At 43.8% G+C, this 24,904-nt stretch overlaps 1 protein-coding gene across 1 annotated transcript in view; it reads right to left on the reverse strand.

Moving 5' to 3' along the window:
- The window catches only part of LOC128377447 (NLR family CARD domain-containing protein 3-like), a 36,457-nt gene extending 12,642 nt beyond the window's left edge, over nucleotides 1–23,815 (reverse strand). Inside the window, exons 1-8 of the mRNA XM_053337399.1 lie at nucleotides 23,741–23,815; nucleotides 23,477–23,583; nucleotides 23,010–23,123; nucleotides 20,120–20,198; nucleotides 19,709–19,937; nucleotides 17,083–18,853; nucleotides 16,813–16,986; nucleotides 16,542–16,633 (exon numbers count right to left, since the gene is read on the reverse strand). Of these exons, the coding sequence (XP_053193374.1) occupies nucleotides 16,542–16,633; nucleotides 16,813–16,986; nucleotides 17,083–18,853; nucleotides 19,709–19,937; nucleotides 20,120–20,198; nucleotides 23,010–23,123; nucleotides 23,477–23,583; nucleotides 23,741–23,815 (2,641 nt within the window). The remainder of the gene's footprint in view (nucleotides 1–16,541; nucleotides 16,634–16,812; nucleotides 16,987–17,082; nucleotides 18,854–19,708; nucleotides 19,938–20,119; nucleotides 20,199–23,009; nucleotides 23,124–23,476; nucleotides 23,584–23,740) is intronic.
- Between the last annotated feature and the right edge of the window lie 1,089 nt (nucleotides 23,816–24,904).

Genomic DNA, 24,904 nt, shown 5'->3' on the forward strand with positions numbered 1-24,904 from the left:
GGGACGGAAAGGAGGGACGGAAAGGAGGGAGGAAGGAGGGAGGAGGGAAGGAAAAGAGGGAGGGAGGAAAGAAAGAGAGAAGGAGGGAAGGAAGGAAAGGAGGGAGTAAGGAGGGAAGGAAGAAGGAAGGAAAGGAGGGAGTAAGGAGGGAAGGAGAAGGAAGTAAAGGAGGGAAGGAAGAAGGAAGGAAAGGAGGGAATGAGAAGGAAGTAAAGGAGGGAAGGAAGAAGGAAGGAAAGGAGGCAGTAAGGAGGGAAGGACGAAGGAAGGAAAGGAGTGAAGGAGAAGGAAGTAAAGGAGGGAAGGAAGAAGGAAGTAAAGGAGGAAGGAAAGGAGGGAGGATGGAGGACGTTACCTTTAGATGCTGAAAATCATCTGAATCAAGCTGATGAGTGAAAGTGAAATGAATCAGCAGCTTCAAGCAAGGAAAGGAGGGAGGAAGGAAGGAGGGAAAAGAGGGAAGGAAAGGAGGAAGGAGGAAAGGAAAGGAGGGAGGGAGGAAAGAAAGAGAGAAGGAGGGAAGGAAGGAAAAGAGGGAGTAAGGATTGAAGGAAGAAGGAAGGAAAGGAGGGAGTAAGGGAAGCAAGAAGGAAGGAAAGGAGGGAGTAAGGATTGAAGGAAGAAGGAAGGAGGGAGGGAGGAAAGAAAGAAACAAGGAGGGAAGGAAGGAAAGGAGGGAGTAAGGAGGGAAGGAAGAATGAAGGAAAGGAGGCTGTAAGGAGGGAAGGAGGAAAGAAAGAGAGAAGGAGGGAAGGAAGGAAAGGAGGGAGGAAGGAGGGAGGAAGGAGGAAGGAAAGGAGGGAGGATGGAGGACGTTACCTTTAGATGCTGAAAATCATCTGAATCAAGCTGATGAGTGAAGGTGAAATGAATCAGCAGCTTCAAGCAAGGAAAGGAGGGAGGAAGGAAGGAGGGAAAAGAGGGAAGGAAAGGAGGAAGGAGGAAAGGAAAGGAGGGAGGGAGGAAAGAAAGAGAGAAGGAGGGAAGGAAGGAAAGGAGGGAGTAAAGAGGGAAGGAAGAAGGAAGGAAAAGTGGGAGGAAGGAAGAAGGGAAAAGAGGGAGGAAGGAGGGAAGGAAGAAGGAAGGAAAGGAGGGAGGAAGGAAGGAGGAAAAAGAGGGAGGAAGGAGGGAAGGAAAGGAGGTAGGGAGGAAAGAAAGAGAGAAGGAGGGAAGGAAGGAAAGGAAGGAGTAAGGATTGAAGGAAGAAGGAAGGAAACGAGGGAGTAAGGTAAGCAAAAAGCAAGGAAGGGAGGGAGTAAGGAGGGAAGGAAGAAGGAAGGAAGAAGGAAGGAGAAGGAAGTAAAGGAGGGAAGGAAGAAGGAAGGAAAGGAGGGAAGGAAAGGAGGGAGGATGGAGGACGTTACCTTTAGCTGATGAGTGAAGGTGAAATGAATGAGCAGCTTCAAGCAGGAAACCAACCAGAAGAAGAACAAACATGGAAGTGACAGCAGGAGCTTTTTAAGGTGTCAACTCTCTGTATTCATCTTTAACCTGAAGTCTTCTTTAAGGGAATCTGATCACAGAACAGCAGCTCTGAACTCTGGAACCAACAATCTGGAACAAGAGTCAAACATTAACAGACACTACAAATCTTTATCAGCTGGATCACAAAGTTTGCTCTCTGTGTGCAAGCTCCTTCCTTCCTTCCTTCCTTCCTTCCTTCCTTCTCCCTTCCTCCCTTCCTTCCTTCCTCCCCTCCCACCCTCCCTCCTTCCTTCCCTCCTTTCCTTCCTTCTTTCTCCCTTCGTTCCTCCACCCTCATTCCTTCCTTCCTTCTTTCTCCCTTCCTTCCTCCACCCTCCTTCCTTCCTTCCCACCCTCCCTTCCACCTCCCTTCCTTCCTTCCTTCCCTACCACCCTCCTTCCTTCCTTCCCTCCCACCCTCCCTCCTTCCTTCCTTCCCTCCTTCCTTCTTTCCTCCCTCCCTTCTTTCTCCCTTCCTTCCTCCCACTTCCCTTCCACCTGCCTTCCTTCCTTCCCTCCCACCCTCCGTCCTTCCTTCCTTCCTTCCTTCCCTCCCTCCCTCCTTCTCTCTTTCCTTCCTCCCTTCCTTCCCTCCCTCCCTCCTTCTCTCTTTCCTTCCTTCCTTCCTTCCTTCCTACACTCCCTCCTTCCTTCTTTCCTCCCTCCCTTCCACCTACCTTCCTTCCTTCCTTCCTCCCTACCTTCCTCTCCTTCCTTCCTTCCTTCCTTCTCTCCTTCCTTCCTTCCTTCCTTCCTTCCTTCCTCCCTCCCTCCACATATACACAGAACAATCAACCCATAGATGTGTATAAATGAAGTTATGTGTAATAATGTGAAATGACACAGGGAAAAAGTATTGAACACATGAAGACAGGAAGCAAATTAATACCAGCTGGTTCAGTCCCAACTGATGGCCAATAAAAAGGAGTCTCATTATCAAGGTGTCACTCCCTCCTTCTCTCCTTCTCTCCCTCCTTCCTTCCTTCCTTCCTTTCTTCCCACCCTCCCTCCTTTCCTTCTTTCCTCCCCTCCTTTTTTCTCCCTCCCTTCCTCCTCCCTCCCACCCTCCTTCCTTCCCTCCTTTTTTCTCCCTTCCTTCCTCCCCCCTCCCACCTACCTTCCTTCCCTCCCACCCTCCCTCCCTCGTTCCTTCCTTCCTTCCCTCCTTTTTTCTCCCTTCCTTCCTTCCTTCCTTCTTTCTCCCTTCCTTCCTCCTCCCTCCCACCTACCTTCCTTCCCTCCCACCCTCCCTCCCTCGTTCCTTCCTTCCTTCCCTCCTTTTTTCTCCCTTCCTTCCTTCCCTACCACCCTCCCTCCTTCCTTCCTTCCTTCCCTCCTTCCCTTCCTTCCTCCACCCTCAAATGAATACCAGCTGGTTCAGTCCCAACTGATGGCCAATAAAAAGGAGTCTCATTATCAAGGTGTCACTCCCTCCTTCTCTCCTTCCTTCCTTCCTTCCTTCCCTCCTTCCTTCCCTCCTTCCTTTCCTTCTTTCCTCCCCTCCTTTTTTCCCTTTTTTCTCCCTCCCTTCCTCCTCCCTCCCACCTACCTACCTACCTACCTACCTTCCTTCCTTCCCTCCCACCCTCCCTCCTTCCTTCCCTCCCTTCCTCCTCCCTCCCACCTACCTTCCTTCCCTCCCACCCTCCCTAGTTCCTTCCTTCCTTCCCTCCTTTTTTCTCCCTTCCTTCCTTCCCTCCCACCCTCCCTCGTTCCTTCCTTCTTTCCCTCCTTTTTCCCCCCTTCCTTCCTCCTCCCTCCACCTACCTTCCTTCCCTCCCACCCTCCCTCGTTCCTTCCTTCCTTCCCTCCTTTTTTCTCCCTTCCTTCCTTCCTTCCCACCTTCCCTCCCTTCCTTCCTCCACCCTCAAATTAATACCAGCTGGTTCAGTCCCAACTGATGGCCAATAAAAAGGAGTCTCATTATCAAGGTGTCACTCCCTCCTTCTCTCCTTCTCTCCCTCCTTCCTTCCTTCCTTCCTTTCTTCCCACCCTCCCTCCTTTCCTTCTTTCCTCCCCTCCTTTTTTCTCCCTCCCTTCCTCCTCCCTCCCACCCTCCTTCCTTCCCTCCTTTTTTCTCCCTTCCTTCCTCCCCCCTCCCACCTACCTTCCTTCCCTCCCACCCTCCCTCCCTCGTTCCTTCCTTCCTTCCCTCCTTTTTTCTCCCTTCCTTCCTTCCTTCCTTCTTTCTCCCTTCCTTCCTCCTCCCTCCCACCTACCTTCCTTCCCTCCCACCCTCCCTCCCTCGTTCCTTCCTTCCTTCCCTCCTTTTTTCTCCCTTCCTTCCTTCCCTACCACCCTCCCTCCTTCCTTCCTTCCTTCCCTCCTTCCCTTCCTTCCTCCACCCTCAAATGAATACCAGCTGGTTCAGTCCCAACTGATGGCCAATAAAAAGGAGTCTCATTATCAAGGTGTCACTCCCTCCTTCTCTCCTTCCTTCCTTCCTTCCTTCCCTCCTTCCTTCCCTCCTTCCTTTCCTTCTTTCCTCCCCTCCTTTTTTCCCTTTTTTCTCCCTCCCTTCCTCCTCCCTCCCACCTACCTACCTACCTACCTACCTACCTACCTTCCTTCCTTCCCTCCCACCCTCCCTCCTTCCTTCCCTCCCTCCTTCCTTCCCTCCCTTCCTCCTCCCTCCCACCTACCTTCCTTCCCTCCCACCCTCCCTAGTTCCTTCCTTCCTTCCCTCCTTTTTTCTCCCTTCCTTCCTTCCCTCCCACCCTCCCTCGTTCCTTCCTTCTTTCCCTCCTTTTTTCCCCCTTCCTTCCTCCTCCCTCCCACCTACCTTCCTTCCCTCCCACCCTCCCTCGTTCCTTCCTTCCTTCCCTCCTTTTTTCTCCCTTCCTTCCTTCCTTCCCACCTTCCCTCCCTTCCTTCCTCCACCCTCAAATTAATACCAGCTGGTTCAGTCCCAACTGATGGCCAATAAAAAGGAGTGTCATTATCAAGGTGTCACTCCCTCCTTCTCTCCTTCTCTCCCTCCTTCCTTCCTTCCTTCCTTCCTTCCTTCCTTCCATCCTTCCTTCCTTGGCCAATAAAAAGGAGTGTCATTATCAAGGTGTCACACTACAAACAACTCATGATGGGTAAAGTCAAAGAGCTTTCTCAAGACCTTCACAACCTTATTGTTGCCAAACATACTGATGAGGAAGAACTCATAAACCAGCCATGACCAGGCCAATCACCTGACTTCAATCCAATAGAAAATCTATGGAAAGAACTAAAGGGAGGAGTTCATAGAAGAGGCCCACACAACCTTTGAAGACAGACTTCCTTCCTTCCTTCCTTCCTTCCTCCTCCCTCCCTCCCACCTACCTTCCTTCCCTCCCACCCTCTCTCGTTCCTTCGTTCCTTCGTTCCTTCCTTCCTTCCTTCCTTCCTTCCCTCCTTCCTTCTCTCCCACCTCCCTTCCTTCCTTCACTCCCTCCTTCCTACACTCCCTCCTTCCCTTCTTCTCTCCCTCCTTCCTTCCTTCCTTCCTTCCTCCCTCCCCCCTTCCTTCCCACACTCCCTCCTTCCCTCCTTCTCTCGCTCCTTCCTTCCTTTCTTCCTTCCCTCCCACCCTTCCTCCTTTCCTTCCTTCTTTCTCCCTCCTTCCTTCCTTCCCACACTCCCTCCTTCCTTCTTTCCTCCCCTCCTTTTTTCTCCCTCCCTTCCTCCTCCCTCGCACCTACCTTCCTTCCTTCCCTCCTTTCCTTCCTTCTTTCTCCCTTCCTTCCTCCTCCCTAACCCCCCCCTCCGTGTAATCCTTCCTCACCATGTTCCTACCTTCCTTCCTTCCTTCCTTCCTTCCTTCCTCCCTCCCTCCTTCTGTCATCATCATCATTAGTTTTCTCTGAGGCTCTGAGTTCAAGCTCCTTCCTTCCTTCTTTCTCCCTTCCTTCCTCCACCCTCATTCCTTCCTTCCTTCCTCCCTCCCTCCCTCCCACCTCCCTTCCTTCTTTCACTCCCTTCCTTCCTCCACCCTCCCACCTACCTTCCTTCCTTCCCTCCCACCCTCCCTCCTTCCTTCCTTCCTTCCTTCCCTCCTTTTTTCTCCCTTCCTTCCTCCTCCCTCCTTTCTTCCTTATTTCGTTCGTTCCTTCCCTCCTTTCCTTCCTTCCTCCCTCCCACCTCCCTTCCTTCTTTCACTCCCTCCTTCTCTCCTTCCTTCCTTCCTTCCCACACTCCCTCCTTCCTTCCTTATTTCGTTCGTTCCTTCCTTCCTTCCTCCACTCTCATTCCTTCCTTCCTTCCTCCCTCCCTCCCACCTCCCTTCCTTCCTTTATTCCCTCCTTCTCTCCTTCCTTCCTTCCCACACTCCCTCCTTCCACCTACCTTCCTTCCTTCCTTCCTTTCCTTCCTTCCTTCTCCCTTCCTTCCTCCTCCCTCCCTTATTTCGTTCCTTCCTTCCTTCCACCTACCTTCCTTCCTTCCCTCCCAACCTCCCTCTCTCCTTCCTTCCCACACTCCCTCCTTCCCTCCTTCTCTCCCTCCTTCCTTCCTTCCTTCCTTCCTTCCCTCTCACCCTCCCTCCTTTCCTTCCTTCCTTCCTTTCCTTCCTTCTTTCTCCCTTCCTTCCTCCACCCTCATTCCTTCCTTCCTTCCTTCCTTCCTCCCTCCCACCTCCTTTCCTTCCTTCACTCCCTCCTTCTCTCCTTCCTTCCCTCCCACACTCCCTCCTTCCTTCACTCCCTCCTTCTCTCCTTCCTTCCTTCCCACACTCCCTCCTTCCTTCTTTCCTCCCTCCTTCCCTCCCTCCTTCCTTCCTTCCTTCCCTCCCTCCTTGCTTCCTTATTTAATTCTTTCCTTCCACCTACCTTCATTCCTTCCCTCCTACCCTCCCTCCTTCCTTCTATCCTCCCTCCCTCCTTCCCTTCCTTCTTTCTCCCTTCCTTCCTCCTCCCTTCCGTCCTTCGTTCCTTTCCTACCCTCCGTCTTTCCTTCCGTCCTTCCTTCCTAACAGCTCCTTCATTCCTTCCTCCCTCCCACCTACCTTCCTTCCTTCCCTCCCTCATTGCTTCCTTATTTAATTCCTTCCTTCCTTCCCTCCTCCCTCCCTCCTTCCTTCCTTCCCTCCTTTCCTTCCTTGTTTCTCCCTTGCTTCCTCCTATTATCATTAAATATATAAAGTTATTAAATATATAAAGTTATTAAATATATAAAGTTATTATATTAAATATATAAAGTTATTAAATATATAAAGTTATTAAATATATAAAGTTATTATATTAAATATATAAAGTTATTAAATATATAAAGTTCATGTCAGAAATCACACATCACATGTAGTTGTGCTATCTGTCCACTAGATGGTGGTAACGAACCATGTGATCATCTACAGGTCAGAGCAGCTGAGCTCAGATGTGATGAAGATTCAGATTCAGATTCATTTGATTCTTTGTCCACTTAGTTTGCAGCAGGAATACAGAAAAGACAACACAGATCACACAACACATTAAAACACAACAACTACATTCATTGATTGGAATTAAAAACATGAATTTAGAAAAGAAAAAAACTAATAAATATGAATAAATAAATAGGTCCAAGCCAGGGAGGGGGGGACTAGGATGGACGAGGACTATCTCCCTCTGTAAAGTGCGTTCAGTGCTTGGATGGAAAGAGGGATAAAGGAATTTTTGTAGCTGTTTAAAAGCTGTGGGAGTACTGAAGCGCCTCCCAGATGGTAAAAGCGTCTACTCTCCATGCAGGGGGCGACTTTTGAAGCAGCAGCAGTTTGATCACATGTGAGTCTCTGATCAGTCAGTCTGAGGTTTGGACGAGTTTTGGATGAAGGTTTTTAAAGCCGTCGTGTTGAGATGGAGTTCACCTCTCCAGACTTCAGCTGCTCCACTACTGACACCTGCTGGCCGACACAAAGCACAGCAGGAAGTGATGCGCTCAGTCCAAACATCTAATAACTGCTTCACTCGTCTTTTTAAAACATTATCACAACTTCTCCTAAAGTACACAATGTGAGGACTTTTATCAGCTCTTAACCCTGAGATGAGGAAAGAGAGCTAACTGAAACTCTGAGTCAGTCACCATGGTAACTGAAACTCTGACTTACCTGCCGTCAGCTGCTGCGCGTGCACGGACTCTCGGATGTAGCTCCGGTTTCCGGTCTCGCGCTGCCGCTCCGCGCGGATCACTTTAATGTAAAATATGAAGTAAAGTTTAAAGGACAAAGTGATGAAAGCGTCTGCTGCTGTCTGCTGCTGCTCAGGTGTGTCGCTGCTGCTTCTTCTTCTTCTGTTGTTTAATGGCGGTTGGCAAACAACGAATTGGTGCATTACCGCCACCTACTGGTATGGAATGTGGATCAAAATGGCCATAACACCCTCACAAAATAACTAAATAAATACTACAAGAAAAATAAAAATAAATAAATGAATAAATAAATAATACATTAAACAAACAAACAAACAAACAAACAAAAAAACAAAGAACTTATATCCTCCCCATTAAACCACTCACTCTAATAAACTCTAACATCAATTTCCAACACCTACTCCCAGCGTGTTCCTGTAACATTGTTCTGAGATCATACTTTATCTTATTTTTTGTAAGTTTTCTAATCCACCTCTGCCTTTCATCTTCATATCCCCGACATGCTCTATTGTTTCAGCTTGACCACATTTCTCACATTCACCCGTGTTATGTTTCTTTATTTTAACTAGTGTACCATTTAGTGCCGTATGCCCAAACCTAAGTCTTGATATTATTGTTTCCTCTCTTCTGCTCCATCCTTTACTTCTCATGTCTCCCACTTTCCTTTGTATTGTGTAAAACCACCGTCCTGTCCTTTCTTCCTCCCATTGCTTTTGCCACCTACTCCTCAATCTTTGTTTGATTATGTTTTTGATTTCTGACTTACTGAGGCTAACTGCCAAGTCAACAACACTATTCTTTGTTGCCTCTTTTGCAGCCTCTCCAAAAACCTACCAAATCCCAAGGTGGAACTGTCTGACTTACATCTAAATGTGCTATTTCAATCTCTTCTGTTTCCTGTATTATTGTCCAACCAAAACTTTTACTGTCCCTTTTTCCCTTTTCCCAACACGGTTCTAAAGTGCATTTTGTTGGATGGTCTGTCACATGACCCTGCAAATTAACCCAATACACCAGCGATAATTGCAACCTCCTCATATCTAATGGCATTTCCCCCATTTCCACCTGTAATACTGCTGTTGGAGTTGTTTTAAAAGCCCCTGTACATAGCCTCAATACCTGATATTGAATAATGTCTAGCTTTCTCAGGGATGTGCCTGCCCCATAATCTAAAATAGACTTAATCAACCCACAATATATGGTTTTTAGCGCACTCCTGTCTGCCCCCCAGGCATACCCCACCAAACACCTCATCACATTTAAGACTTTTTTACATTTATCCACCACATTTTGAATATGCACCGCCCATGTGAGTCTCTCATCAAACCATCAGGTGTGTCTCACCTGCTCACACACAGGAAGAGAAACCCGACGCCCCGCCCACAGGCGCGCTGAGTGACGTCACCCACACTTTAAATAGTAAACATGACGTCATGGATGATGTTTATTGTGTCTCTTATAGTTTCATAATGTGAGTGATGATTCAGTAATATGAACTCTTTCACTTCTGCTGTAACCATGAATTCATTCAACTTGTGAAAAGTCACAGAAGTAAAGATGAAAAGAAGAATCAGCCTTCACTGATGTTAGATGAACCTGAACTAACAGATCAAAAGTTTAACAAGAAGAATATTACACAAACTTTTCAAAGAAAGAATAAAACACAAGTTTTTCTACAGCTCACAGATGATTTTAATTTGAAGCCACAGAAGCCTTATTGTTGCTTTGTGGCTTTTTATAAAGTGTTTATTGTCTTTGTCCTGCTAGCTTCTTATTGCTAATCTGCTTCATGCTGTTCTTGGTTCTGTCTGCTGTTAGCTTGTTTGTTAGCTTGTGTGTGTGTGTGAACTGAACTCTCAAGTTAATAATAAAAAAAAGAATAAATATATTGTCGGCTATACTGACTAAATATATCTGAATACTGATTATTTATTTTATTCATCTATTTATTTTAATGTAATTACTTTAATATTTGCTCTCATGTTGTTCATTTCCTCATATTATTACATATTTAACTGATATTAATGTTTACCTGTATGTTTGTATATTCTGCTGTTGTTCAATAAAGTAAAAACAGAGAGCTGAGATGTACGGAGTCCTGCTGGTGTCAAAAACAAACAGAAAACCAAAAGCTTCAAGTTCAAACTGGTTTTTATTTTAATAATCAGATCAATGTTACAGAAGCTCGTTGTGTTTGCTTCTGCTTGAATTTTAACCAGCAATGAAAATAATGTTACTCAAACTTCTCAAAGTTATTTATTTACATCTTCACACACAGGAAGAGACTCTCACTCAGACAGAGGACACACAGACACTGAGGAATCAGACCCAAACCCAAAACCAGGATACAGAGATTCAGTGAATGTGGTGTTGAAGGTGTGGAGGTGGATCAGTGTGTCAGAGGAGACTCTGTAGAAGGACAGAGTGCCAGCAGGGCAGTCCACATACACTGCTACTCTGTTAGAGACAGAGGAGGACGAGGAGGACGAGGAGGACAAGGAGGAGGAGATGGATGTTCTTGTCTTATTGTGACGGACAGAGTAACCATCATCATCAGAGCAGCTCAGACTCCAGGACTGATCGTTCCATCCAAACAAACAGTCTTCACTGTGTCCTTTCCTGCTGATTCTTCTGTAACTCACTGATATACGAACTGTTCCTCTCCACTCGACCTCCCAGTAACAGCGACCAGTCAGACCATTGCTACACAGCAGCTGAGCCCAACGGTCAAATCTGTCTGGATGATCAGGATATGACTGAAACTCCCCCACACATGTCACCTTCCTGTTGTTATCAGACAGTTTGAGTTTTCTGTGTGCTGTGTTTGTGTCCAGTGTGAGTTCACAGAAATCTGATGAAGAGAAGAAGAAACAACACAGCAGCAGTTTATCATCTGACACACCTGATGGATTTATTCTCTGTTTAACTTCTGATCTGTTGTTCATTTCTATAAAGTTTCATGATGACACATTTTGTCAGTAATGTTTTAATGAATAAATACCACAAAGACCAACTTTGTATTTAAAGAGAAACTGACTGTGTGCTGTTTAGTTGTCATGAATCAAATTCAATCCACACTTACACTTCTTCACACCAGGTTTTAACCTGTGCTCTCCACCATGGTCCACCCTGGAGGAAGAAACACAGTCAGAATGATTTTCTATCCAACATGAGTCCTAACTGCTGTTCAACATGAAGCAGTGTTCCTCAGTTTGTCAGAGTGACACAGAAACAGGCTGAAACTCATCTGTCTCAACTGTCTGCTGGATTCTTTCACTGAAGTCTGAGAGGAAAAGACCTGAAGAAGAAGATGTGATGAACAAATATGTCCTCCCACATGATAAATCACTAGATTAAATATTGATCTCTGCATGTTGTCCTGAGGATAGAGCCAGTCATCACTTCAATATCAAAAGGAGACAAAAGGAGCATTTTTGAAGTGATCAGAGAATAAATGCAGCTATAAGACAGCAAAACATTTGACTGTAATTATTCCATGTGTTCATTCATTTGGTTTGAATATATAATAATCTGTGACGTCTCTGCATTTGGGGCCAGTGGGGCCTGGCCTCAAAATAATTGTGAATAGAATTGGTCTTCTTTATAGTGTAATAATCTATAAATAATATTTTATCAAGAATAATAATATTCAATAAATACCAATTATGTTACTAAATTAAACATGTATGCATAATCCAAAGGCTTTGCCAAAGCCAAGATCAATGGCCTAATTTCTCGAAATGGGACTGAAATAGGGCCTGCCCATGAGTAAACACATGTGTACACGTCAACACGTTCAGTTTTGGCAGATGACAGTATGCAGCAGCAAGCCAGGTTGATTTTCATCGGGAGCAAAACGACAATAAAAGCAAACCAACAATATGAATGATGTAGATTCTTTGATAAAGGGTAAATTTAGCACTTTGCCACTTGAGCAAAAATTAGAAATTAAATGTCTGGGACCGCATCAGCCGGTGGATTTTAACATCGTTCAAGCGGGAAAGGACAAAACCCGCTCCTTCAACCCCGAATGGTTCAAAAGGAAAACATGGCTAACTGCCTGTGTGACCAGAAAATCGCTGTTTTGCTTTCCTTGCCTGCTGTTTGGAGGAGAGACTACATGGACTACAGTCGGATTCAAAGATTTGAAGCATCTTTCTGAACGTCTGGCCAAACATGAGAGCAGTGGCTCACATGTTGAGAATTCCCTAAAACTGGGTTTGCTTGGCACTGCTAACATCGCTGTACAGTTTGAACTGCACAATCAACACACCGAGGAAAACCGGTGTGAAAACCGTACTTCAAAGGGACCTCAGCGACTATTCAAAATGAACTTCTGCAGTGTATGTTTAATGTATATCAGGAAGAAGTTGTAAAGCAGGTGTCTGATACTCCCTTTGTGGCTGTGCAAGCAGACGGAACAACAGATGTCTCATGTAAATCGCAGGTAGTGGTTGTACTGCATTACATGACTGGAACAACAGTGAAAGAGAGGTTTTGGAGATTCATTGAAGTGAGGGACAAAACGGCACCAGGTCTTGCTAGTGCAATACAAGAAGCCATCGAGCCATTGAGTTAAAAAAAAAAATTAATTGCACAAACATACGATGGTGCAGCAGTCATGAGTGGTCACATCCGTGGCGTTCAGACATTGATCAGAGAGAAGTACCCAAACGCGCAATTCGTGCATTGCTACGCACACCAGCTAAATCTGACTTTGCAGCAGGTGTGCGCAACAAGAATTTCCGATCTAAAAGTATTCTTTGCTGATCCGCCACTCTCTGACACATCGGCTTGGCGCATCCCGAGGCCAGCAGCCACTCGGTGGAATTTCAAGAGCAGAACAGTGAATGCTGTTTGGGAGAAGCGTGCAGATATCAAGAAGTGCCTGGATAATATCCGCACAGAACCTGGATGGGACAGCGTTACCATTCGTGAAGCATATGGTCTTGCCATGTACCTGGAGGATGACACATTTTTACAGTTTTTGCAGTTTTTCTATCAGCTTATGCCAGAAGTGGACATTCTGTATAACACTGCAAAAACGAAGTGTTGATGCAACCACAGTCAACCGTGCTATGGACAGCTTAAAAGACAGTGTGAGTCGACTGAGAGAAAAAGTGGATGACATCGCTCAAGAGAGAGAGGCAGCGCCGAAGAAACGGAGGAAAAAAAAACACTGCAGCAGTTATGAAGGAAGCTTGTGATACCGTGGTTGCTCAAGTGGAGGAGAGATTTTGCACGAGTGATCACCTTATAGCAGCACAGCTTGTGGACAGCACACTTTTCAGTAAGTTCAGCAAATAATTTCCATGTGCTGAATTTGAAGCAGCAAGTAAAATCTGGCCAATTGGAAATAAAGTTAAGCTAGAGACTGAGCTGAAGTCCCTGTACAGTCACTCAGAGTTGCATGCTGGCAACACTCTGTCTCTGCTGCAGTTGATTTATGACAACAACCTACAGGATGCATTATCTGAAACTGTGTCACTGATCAAAATCATCATCACAACACCAATGACCACAGCTGAGTCAGAGAGAAACCTTTCAACACTGAAAAGGATCAAGACCTTTACAAGAAACACAATGGGGCAGCAGGGATTAAATGCACTGGCTATGTTGTCCATTGAAAATGAATTCATTCATGGGTTAATGGACTTTGACAGACGGGTTATTGACAAGTTTGCCCAGATGAAGGATCGACGTGCATCCTTTCTATTCAAGAAATGAACACTGGTGAGTGGCATTTTTATTTTGAACCATTCAGAGGTTTTTCTGTACTCATGCTGTATTTCCTTTTGTGTGATATTAATCCTTACATTGTTTGCCCTGTGCCCAGGAGTGTCCTCGATCGCATGCACCCTGCTCGTGCCAGCTGGACCTGATCCTGGCCTGCCTCCTCGCCGCCCAGCCTTGCCCCTTCGGCCCACCATCCTGCCTCTCTCTTCCCCTGGCTCCCCTCACAGCTCCCCGCACAGCTGACCCCCCCTGGCCTCAGCCTTCACCGGCTTCACCCCTCCACCCTGAGCCTCCAGTATATATAGTCCAATAAAGCACTGTGATCTGGTCCTTATCTCCTGTGTCTTTGGGTCCCTCTCTCAGTTGTCATTTACAACAATTGTGGTCTTGAATTGAATTAGAATTTATTGTGTAGGATTTGCTGCTTGTGGATGTAAAGTGCCCACTCTTGTGCCCCACTCAACTTTTCATGCCAGAGACGCCACTGATAATAATAATAATAGTTGAAAGACACAATAAGAAGAAACAACCACAAGTTAGAAAGTTCTAAATAAAGTTCATGATACAAGTGAACTTCTTTATAATAAACAGTAAATACATCAATAATAAAATAACAGATGGACTCTGATGAGTTCAGGGACATCAGGAGATCATGAACGTTTATATTATATTATATTATATTATATTATGTTATATTATATTATATTATATTATATTATATCTATTTAACACTCCTGCTGTGTATCTACTGTGTGCTGCTCAGAAACATATGAAACATTATTACTGGCAGAATGTTATTTATTCATTATTTGTATCTGAAGGATATTTATTGATTTTCTGATTGTGAATTAATTATTTAATAACTCTGAATATGACCAGAGTGTTTTTAAATAGTGATTTGTTTTATTAGGTTGAATGTTTGAGGAATAATTGATATGATGTAACTCAATAAACTAAGTAAACTCATATCAAACCAGACGCTCACATGGAAATGATGACACATTATGTCAAATATAAATATGTTTAAAATGTGACAGACAAACTCTTCCTTATGTTCATTTGATCCATAACAACATATAATATCCAACCATAATAACAGTTAATGGAGGAAATAACATGAAAAGAAAAATGTGTCTGATAAATGAAGAAAGTTGTTTCTGTTTCTTTTGTTGATCAGACGGATAATTAACAGATTTTTAACTAGATGATGAATCAGAAAACTAAATATAACAGAGAGACACACTGGACTTTATTCTGTCATCTGTCTCCACTTCAAACTTGAAGCAACATTAGCAGCTGATTATTGTTATTGAGATGCTCTTTTATGGCCAAGCCAGGTAAATAAAGATATGTCTGTGTGTATGAACCATTCAAACCTTCCTACCATTCAATAACAGATAAATATAACATTCATTTCATCTAGTAGGAATAATGACTTCACTCATTCAACACTAACTTTAAAAAAGCATTATCCTTTAAACTTTATTATATTATATAGACTATAATCTATAATCTAATGATATGAAACTACATTTACTGTTAAAATGAACCCTTAAATGTGACCTGAGAGTGTCCACCTGTCTGTCCTTATGTAACCTTCTGTTTCCAGTTACATGCTGAGACCAGCAGAGTCCAGTAAAGCAGTATCTAGGATGTCTCTGATATTAAACTGAGCTACTATTTAAAATATCAGTGAACAGGATCCTGAGTTCTTAGCAGTGTTGAGCTGGTTAAATGTTCCAGTTTACTTATAGATGTTGGTACAGGCTTAAATAAGAAGATAAAACTATGTTTCTAATGACCACAGAGTGTATGCAGTTGCAATATATTTAATAACCAGTAAATAACAGCACTCTGTCTCCTCTAACTATGAGCTAGAAACAATGGTAAGTATCTTCAGTGTCAGTATGTAAATCTTACGAAGGCTTTTCTCTTGATGTTTTGGGACAAAATGCTTTATTCATTCACAACTGATTCTCAATTGAAGGAATCAATAATAATATTTATTGATTTTGTTTGGTAAATTTCATATCCATAAATATAGATTCTTGAAAGTAAGTTTCATCAGATATTTGTTGGCTCAACATACTTATGCGAGCAAGTTTTCTCGAGCATGAACTTCATAAAGTCCAAATATCGCTCCCGCCTCACAAATGAGAGCCAACAGTCCTGTGTGAAGATCAAAGTCACATCTTACAGCCCTGACATACGGAAGATCTGCAGAAAGCTTCAGAAACAGAAGATGCAGTAGGAGATGATGAGAGCAGCAGGCTGATCTCAGGTCTCTACACTAGTGCACTTAATTTGTACGGCAGCCTCATGATGCAAAAATTAAAATCAGTCCAACTAATAGTAAGGTCATATATTTGTTTCAGTAGGTACTGAAGTTAAATGCAATAAATGGGTTTAGTTGGGAATAAAACCCACTTGATTGTCTTTTTTGTCCTTTTTCTCATTTTTACTTTTGCCATTTAACGATTAATCGATGAAATAATTGATAGAATAATCGATTACAAAGATAATCGATAGCTGCAGCCCTAGTCCGTACCTGAGACCTGTCTGTCCATACCATCAACATAAAGTTATTAACTAACGTTTAAATAATTGATTCTTGACTATCGATGCAGAGTCGACTGCGTCTGCATCGCGATACATCGCATAATGGATATATTTCCCCTCCCCTAATATTAGTTAATCCAGTTATTAAACATGTTGAACACAGCTTTGGACAGAGGACACACAGAGACCACTGTGGACATTTAATGTGGGTTTAATGGTTTGAGTTTGTGAATGCTGCGTCATTTGGTCGTGTTAAATATTGCTGCCACAAGGAATTGTGGGACAGTATTATCTCCTCTCCTTTCATAAAGGATGGTCAGGTGTACTCTGTGCTAAAGGAGGTTAGAAAGGAAGCACTGAATCAACGTTCCTTAGCATTTAGAGAACCAGCTCTTGTCATAGATGCCATTTAGATGCTTCTGGGTCATTCCACTAAGTTAGGAAGCTTCCTAAACAAAAACCACTATTCAGCCTCACCCTTAGTTTTCTACTTCACACCCACACACAGCTCTCCTCACACACATGTGGCTACAGTCTGCCTCCCCCAAAGTGATCTCTGATTGGTTTAGATTACATCACTCATACCATACTGAACATACTCTACACATACCTGAGAGTGTCCAGTCTCCAGTGTGGATCCTCCAGTCCAACAGACAGTAACTTCTCTCCTGAGTCTCCTGGATGATTGTAGCTCAGGTCCAGCTCTCTCAGATGGGAGGGGTTGGACTTCAGAGCTGAGGCCAGAGAAGCACAGCCTTCCTCTGTGATCAGACATCCTGACAGACTGGAAACATAAAAAGGTTGATAAAAACATGTTTTAATGATATAAATATCAGAATCCTACTGATGTTATACAGAATATTTGTCTTTAATTTGAATTTAAAACAGCAACTGTATAAAAAGTCAGAACCAACTTTATTGTCATTGTTTAGTAGAACAAAATTATAGCTGCTCTATCCTGACCTGAGTGTTTCCAGTGCACAGTTTGTACTCTCCAGTCCAGCCGAAAGCTGCTTCACTCCTGAGTCCTGCAGTTTGTTGTTACTCAGGTCCAGATCTCTCAGACTAGAGGACTGGGAGCTGAGAACTGAGGACAGAGCTGCACAGCCTCTCTCTGAGAGGTTACAGTCAGTCAGCCTGAAGAAAGCATTAGTAACAAACACAAAATGTTTAATTTATCAAATTTTAAATATATTTGATATTGTTCAAATATCCAGTGTTTCATCCACTTACAGAGCTTTATTTGAAGCTTTGACCACTGGCAGCAGCCTCAGAAGAGCCTCCTCTGAAGCAGAGTATTTCTTCAGGTCAAACACGTCCAGATCTTTTTCTGATGACAGTAAGATGAAGACCAGAGCTGACCACTGAGCAGGAGACAGTTTATCTGTGGAGAGACTTCCTGATCTCAGGGACTGTTGGATCTCCTCCACTAGAGAACCATCATTCAGTTCATTCAGACAGTGGAACAGATTGATGCTTCTCTCTGCAGACACATTCTCACTGATCTTCTTCTTGATGTACTCGACTGTTTCCTGATTGGTCTGTGAGCTACTTCCTGTCTGTGTCAGCAGACCTCTTAGGAGAGTCTGATTGGTCTGCAGTGAAAGACCCAGGAGGAAGCGGAGGAACAAGTCCAGGTGTCCATTTGGACTCTTTAAGGCCTCGTCCACAGCACTCTGGTAGAAACGTATCTGCGATGTTGTTTGTTCTTCTGCCAGCAGATTGACTCCAGACTTGATGAATGTCAGATGGACATGAAGAGCAGCCAGAAACTCCTGAACACTCAGATGGACGAAGCAGAACACCTTGTCCTGGTACAGCCCCCTCTCCTCTTTAAAGACCTGTGTGAACACTCCTGAGCACACTGAGGCTGCTCTGATATCGATGCCACACTCTGTCAGGTCTGATTCATAGAAGATCAGGTTGCCTTTCTGCAGCTGCTCAAAAGCCAGTTTTCCCAGAGACTCAATCATCTTCCTGCTCTCTGGACTCCAGTGTGGATCTGTCTCAGCTCCTCCATCATACTTGATGTTCTTCAGTTTGGACTGAAGCACCAGGAAGTGGATGTACATCTCAGTCAGGGTCTTGGGCAGCTCTCTTCTCCTTCGTCTTTTCAACATATCCTCCAGAACTGTAGCAGTGATCCAGCAGAAGACTGGGATGTGGCACATGATGTGGAGGCTTCGTGATGTCTTGATGTGGGAGACGATGGTGCCGGCCTGCTCCTCATCTCTGAATCTCTTCCTGAAGTACTCCTCCTTCTGTGGGTCAGTGAACCCTCTGACCTCTGTCACCATGCCGACACACTCAGGAGGGATCTGATTGGCTGCTGCTGGTCGTGTGGTTATCCAGAGGCGAGCAGAGGGAAGCAGTTTCCCCCTGATGAGGTTTGTAAGCAGCACATCCACTGAGGTGGACTCTGTAACATCAGTCAGGATCTCAGTGTTGTGGAAGTCCAGAGGAAGTCGACACTCATCCAGACCGTCAAAGATGAACACAACCTGGAACTCTTCAAACCTGCAGATTCCTGCTTCTTTGGTTTCAGTAAAGAAGTGATGAACAAGTTCCACCAAGCTGTACTTTTTCTCTTTCAGCACATTCAGCTCTCTGAAAGTGAATGGAAATGTGAAGTGTATGTCCTGGTTGGCTTTGTCTTCAGCCCAGTCCAGAGTGAACTTCTGTGTTAAGACTGTTTTCCCAATGCCAGCCACTCCCTTTGTCATCACTGTTCTGATTGGTTCATCTCTTCCAGGTGAGGCTTTAAAGATGTCTTCATGTCTGATTGTTGTTTCTGGTCTGCCTGGTTTCCTGGATGCTGTTTCAATCTGTCTGACCTCATGTTCATCATTGACCTCTGCAGTCCCTCCCTCTGTGATGTAGAGCGGTGTGTAGATCTGATTCAGAAGGGTTGGGTTTCCTGCTTTAGCAATCCCCTCAAACAGACACTGGAACTTCTTCTCCAGGTTAGACTTGAGTTTACGTTGACACTTTTCAGCAGGAGTTCCTGAATGAACAAACAACAAATGAAATCAATCAGATGGTTGTTGATTTCAGAAAAGGCCGTCATGTCCAGGCCCTGCTGACCATCAATGGGGCCACTGTCAAACGAGTCAGCAGCACCAAGTTTCAGGGAGTGCACATGGCAGACAATCTGAACTGGTCCATCAACACCACAGCCCTCACTAAGGAAGTCCAGCAGTGCTTCCACTTCCTGTGAACTCCCCTCCGTCCATCATCACAATATTCTACAGAGGAACCATCAAGAGCATCTTAACTCAGTGCATCACTGTCTGGTACAGTAGTACAGGAACTGTACAGCTGCTGACCAAACAGTGAGAGCAGCTGGAAAGATCATAGAGGTCTATTTTCTCTACATAGAAGACATCTACACAGACTGGTGTGTCTGAAAGGCCACCAAGATAATAACTGACCCATCCAATACCTCTCACCACCTTGCCATCTGACGGAGGCTCCAGAGTATCCATACAAGCTCTACATGATTCTGCAAAAGTTTTCCCCCAAAGCTATCAGAAATCTGAACACACTCCATATGCACCTCAGATGTACAATTAAGTAACAACAGTTCTTATTTATTACTGCTTCTATATTTATTAGTTCCATTTTATATTCTCTTTATTATCCATAGTGTCTTATTGTCTGTTCTTTTATATTTATTGTCTGTTGCTGTTTTTATGTGTATTAGTCATGGGGACGCACAATTTTGTTGTACTGCTGTGCAATGACAATAAAGGCATTGGATTTAAATTAATTTAATTAACAGCAGAGTTTGAAATATAAACCTCTCCCATGTTGCCTCCATTTCCTCTCCATCATGTTAAATCTGTTAAAATCCTCTTACTGCTCTGCAGAAGCTCAGCCAGCTCCTCCTGCTTCATTCTCCTCAGGAAGTGCACTGTGATCTTCACAAATGCCTCTCTGCTGCTCCTCCTCTGCTCTTCCTCCTCACCGTCCAACACCTCCTCATCCTCACTCTGACTCTCTAAGCATTCTGGGTCATCTGGACTCAGAGCCTTCTGCATCTTCTTCAGCTCGTTCTTCACAAACCTGCTGATGTTCTCCTCCAGCAGCTGGAACAGAATCAAATGTAAATGTAACTGGTAGAAGTCAACATCAGATGATCAGTGACAGACTGAAAAGCTGCTGGTCTACAGAGTGCAGCATGGAGACTGTTAGGACCAGAATGGTAGTTTAGTATTTAGTCTGTGGCTGTTGTAGTGAGCAGTAGTAGCTGTGCTTTACATTTACACACCATAAATATGGAGTCCAGCTGTGTTTGATGCTGCTGGACAGACTGACCACTGAGAACCTCTGAGCTCTGCTGATGAACTCTGTGAAGAAAAGATGAAGTCTCAGAATAATTAATGACACTCAGTGTTAAAGGTGTTGTGTTCTATCACAGTGGATCCAGGTAAAACACTCGGCTGTTCTGTCTGGCCTCTGATCATTTGTCTCTGTAAAGACTTTGTACCTCTGTTTAAAAACTGTTATACACATAAAGTTTGTGTAACATTTTTTTTTACAGTCTGACCTCTGATCAGCAGACTGATGTTTGAATTTAACAGGTTGACCCATAGACCGGTCACTCTTCATGGACACACAGCTGGGTTCAGGAGGATCTGGTCTCTGCTGATGGATCCTGATGGAAACAGAGAAGAGATAAAAAAAACAAGTGTAGATGTCAGAAGGGCAGTTTGTATAATTTAGTGGGATTTTATTTGCATGATTTGAATTTGTTTTATTGTTCATGTTTTGTGTTTTTTTGAGTACTTCATTGCATGGTTTGATTCTTTTTTTCGTAATGTATGCACTAACTAAAGAGTTGCATGTAGATTAATTTTAACTTGGATTATTAAATGAAAACTTCCTTTGGGACTGTCTAATTACTGGTAACAAGCTGCAGGCTGCAAATTATGGCCAATCACGGACCTTGAGGGGTGGAGTGTCAAACCTACAGACGGGTATTAACCTCTTAACACACGCCCCTATTTTTTATGTTGTTAGCCTAAACGACATGCCCAAGTTGTGAGCAGCACAGATCCCACATAGTTTGAGACTCAGAGATGTGTCTGGTATCATTGGAAAGGAAACACACTCAGGATTCTTGTAAAAGTGTCTGTGTGATTCTGTGACTTACTGACAAAGAGTGGCAGAGGTTACAATGATGGGGTTGTTTACTCGCCTATAGGTTTGCCTTTACAATGACATGTGTACAGACATTCAGGGACCTCTCAGCAGGATATAGACACAATGAGGCCACAGCCACAGGTCTTGGCTTCATGAAGTCCAAATTTGGAGTCAAAAGACCAAAAGATGAATTTTTTTGGAGACTCCAAATGGACACTTGGTTACCAAAGCTGTATAACCACAATCAAACACCAAAAACTTTACATCCCCTTTGCCTACAATCAAAATCTTGGTCTCTAATGAAAGCTGACACCATATTATTATTATTATTATTATTATTATTATTATTATTATTATTATATTATTATATATAACCATCTATCTATATATGTATTTATGTATCTGACTGACTGACTATCTATCTATCTATCTATCTATCTATCTATCTATCTATCTATCTATCTATCTGTTTATTTTGCTATAAGTCATATGTTAAGTCGAAGAAGAACCAACCGTGTACCAAAATGCCGAGTGCGTAATGATATATGGTTCAACTCTTTTACGCACCGGGCGCACGCCGGTTACGCTTGGAGTTTGTTTATGGACAGCCAAACTTGATAGCTTAGTGTCATACACCGTTGGAAACCTCAGACTATTGGCTAAAAGGTTATCAACTTAATTTCACCGAATATTTCCATAGGCTAGAACAGCAGTCAATCAAAGCCATGTCGTCATTGTCGTCGGTCACATGTCCTCTTTGGCTTTGGAGACATGTACTGCCTAATCCTAAACACTGATTGGCTGGTGTGTGGTGTCGTCAGAAGCAGAAGAGGCTCACGGTTGTAAACATCTAGTCACGTGTACTCTGAGATAGACGTGCAGGTCAGGAAATGACGTAAACGGACCGTATATGGTTTGTTATTTGTGTTATTACGTTACGTGTTGGACTAAATACATGTTGACATATTGAGGAAAGTATTTCGGTTTTATGGAAACGGATTTCATATTTCACAAGAATGGATACTTGGCGAGCTGTACAAAAAGTCCTGTGTCATAAGATGATCGTTGTGGATAAAGGGAAGACTTTGAAGGTATGTAGCATTATAGCTTTTCTCACTTAGCTGAGTGGCTAGCCGAGCTAATCGCTAATACTATTACGGCTGTGAGCAACCATATAAGTCGTGAGTGGTCTAAGCTTTCTAACAATATACGGCATGAATATACATGTTTAAGGGTTGGTGTTTAAAATATTCAGAAGAACGTATGGCTACCTCCTGACATCCGTCCCGTCCCGTAGACGGAACAGTGTGCGTTAAGAGGTTAAAGAGGACTGCAGGACAGCTGAGGAGGGTGTGTGTGAGCGGGAGAATTGGAAGACACCAGCAGGACCGCACCAGGAAGCAGAGAGGGACGCTCTGACTGACACGCAAAATGAAATTTTTGGCGTAACATGGAAGCAAATGTGGGACCTCGTGTCCCTACTGTCAATAATCCATCGATAGTTAACACCATGGTAATGCCTTGGTTCATGGGAGTACCATGGATATCAAAATGTTCAGGTGAAGGCAGTGAAATTAAGATTGGGGAATGGTTGTGGCAGATTGAAGCTATGCTAAGGGCACAAGGGCTTTGGAAGAGCAAAAAGACGATTTTGTTATCGGGGCCTTAGAGGGCAATGCAAAAAGGGTGATCTTACTTCTTGAGGGAAATCTCAGGAGTAATGTAAAGGAGATTTTGTCTGGTTTGAGAACCCTGTACCCAGATTTAGAGCCCCTCCAAGATAGGTATCAGATCAGGTACCTGTACAACACTCGCAGTGCAGTGTAATAGACCCTTAAGATACGGAGACTTAGTATCAAGGTAGCCCGGACGATTACCTACAAACCAGGGGGAGATGTCAGAAGGGCAGTTTGAATAATTTAGTGGGATTTTATTTGCATGATTTGAATTTGTTGTATTGTGCATGTTTGTTTTTTTGAGAGTTGGATAATAACAGAAACATTTTACAGTCTGACCTCTGATCAGCAGACTGATGTCCATGTTTGAATTTAACAGGTTGACCCATAGACCGGTCACTCTTCATGGACACACAGCTGGGTTCAGGAGGATCTGGTCTCTGCTGATGGATCCTGATGGAAATAAAAACCCAGTCATAATTATTCTCATGGCTCTTCTGTGGTAAATACTCTAAATTCAACATCTGTTGTCATTCCTACAGCTCTCAACTGTATCCCATAGCCTTCATCAGATAATGGATTTGTTCAGGTATGGTCATTATTTTCTATATTTTTTCATTGTCAAGAAATCTCGTGCAGAGCCACAACGAGCTGGTGAAGCTGAAAGCTGCATTGGGAAGTTGTGGCTCACTGACCTGTTTTAATAGTTTTTGAACAACATCAGAATAATAAGATATATGAGACTTTAATACACACAATACTCCACAGTATCCACTGGGAAGAGGTCAAAGGTTATAGGTCATTACCTCTGATCAGCAGACTGATGTCCATGTTTGAATTTAACAGGTTGACCCATAGACCAGTCACTCTTCATGGACACACAGCTGGGTTCAGGAGGATCTGGTCTCTGCTGATGGATCCTGATGGAAACAGAGAAGAGATAAAACAAGTGTAACTACAGTGTTGATCCTGAAGATTGTGTGTTTTGTTGGACGACAGCTACGACACATCAGGTGTTTCTACATAAACCTGCAGTAAGAAACTGATCCACACAGCTACAACAAACTGACATTGTTAGCTTGGCTAACTAGCTTAGAGAGCACAGATGCATCTCTGATCTTCCAGGACACAGTCTGCTCAAACATGATCTCCTGCTATGAGGCCTTTGACAGCAAGACAACATCAGGTCTCAGTGATGTTGGTGGAGACTAAGAAAAACCACACTTTTCTGTTCTACCCACAAGTCGGGACAGTTTTTAAAAGTCTAACTACGACACATCAGAGGCCTGTACTACGAAGCTGGATTTTCTCTTATCGAGGTAACTTCAGGGTTAACCCTGGGTTTTCCGTACTACGAAGCTGGTTCACTTCTTACCGGGGTAAATCACCATGGTAACTTATGCTGAACGGCTAACCTGCTCCGGAGCAGGTTATGTTCTGGATAAGAGATCAATGAGTACAAAAGCACCACCTCCTGACCAATCAGCTCTCTTAGAAAATGACCTGCCCATTCTTAAAAGATCCTGGCTGTCAACATTGGTGCGTGGATCGCGAGAGGAGCGCTTAGGAGAGAAAGAGTTTTTAGTGATAGATGCAATTTTTTAATCGGCCAAAATATATATTTAAAAAATAAGCCTTGAGGCACATGAGGGATATTATTCTGTATGTTATACAGTTGGTTTGACATCATTCACTCAAATGGTTGAAGCGCATAATAGGTTTGTATTTTGAATGTTGAATATTAAACTAACTTAATGTCTCTTATGAGAGGAAGGGCACTGAGGAAGCGATCTGCCCCAAAACGTCTGTGCCGTAATAAAGTGGCATTGTGTGATCAGAGTGCTGTCCGTTTATATTGTCTGATAAATTAATATTGTATGATCTCGTGAATTTACACATTAACAGAGTCGGCAATTTTCTGCCAGCATTCCTTCCTGGCTTTTGCTGCATCAGTGTTGCTTTTGGCCTGGATGATGTGTTTGAATTCTTCATATTGTTGAAGAATAATTGTCTGCTCCTCCATGGTAAATGGTAAAGTAGTCTGCTCGGCAGGGTTTCTCCATGTTTGTGATTGGTCAGACGCTGCAAACACCTCCCCTTTATGTGAACGCGCAGAGATCCAGATTGGAAAACCCTGGGTTGATTTACCGAGTTGATAACCAGCTTCGTAGTACCGCTTATCCTGGACTGCGAATATCTGGTTAAGTCAACCCAGGTAACGGAGAGAGATCCTG

The sequence above is a fragment of the Scomber japonicus genome, chromosome 17, assembly GCF_027409825.1.
Source record: "Scomber japonicus isolate fScoJap1 chromosome 17, fScoJap1.pri, whole genome shotgun sequence".
Taxonomy (NCBI): Eukaryota; Metazoa; Chordata; class Actinopteri; order Scombriformes; family Scombridae; genus Scomber; species Scomber japonicus.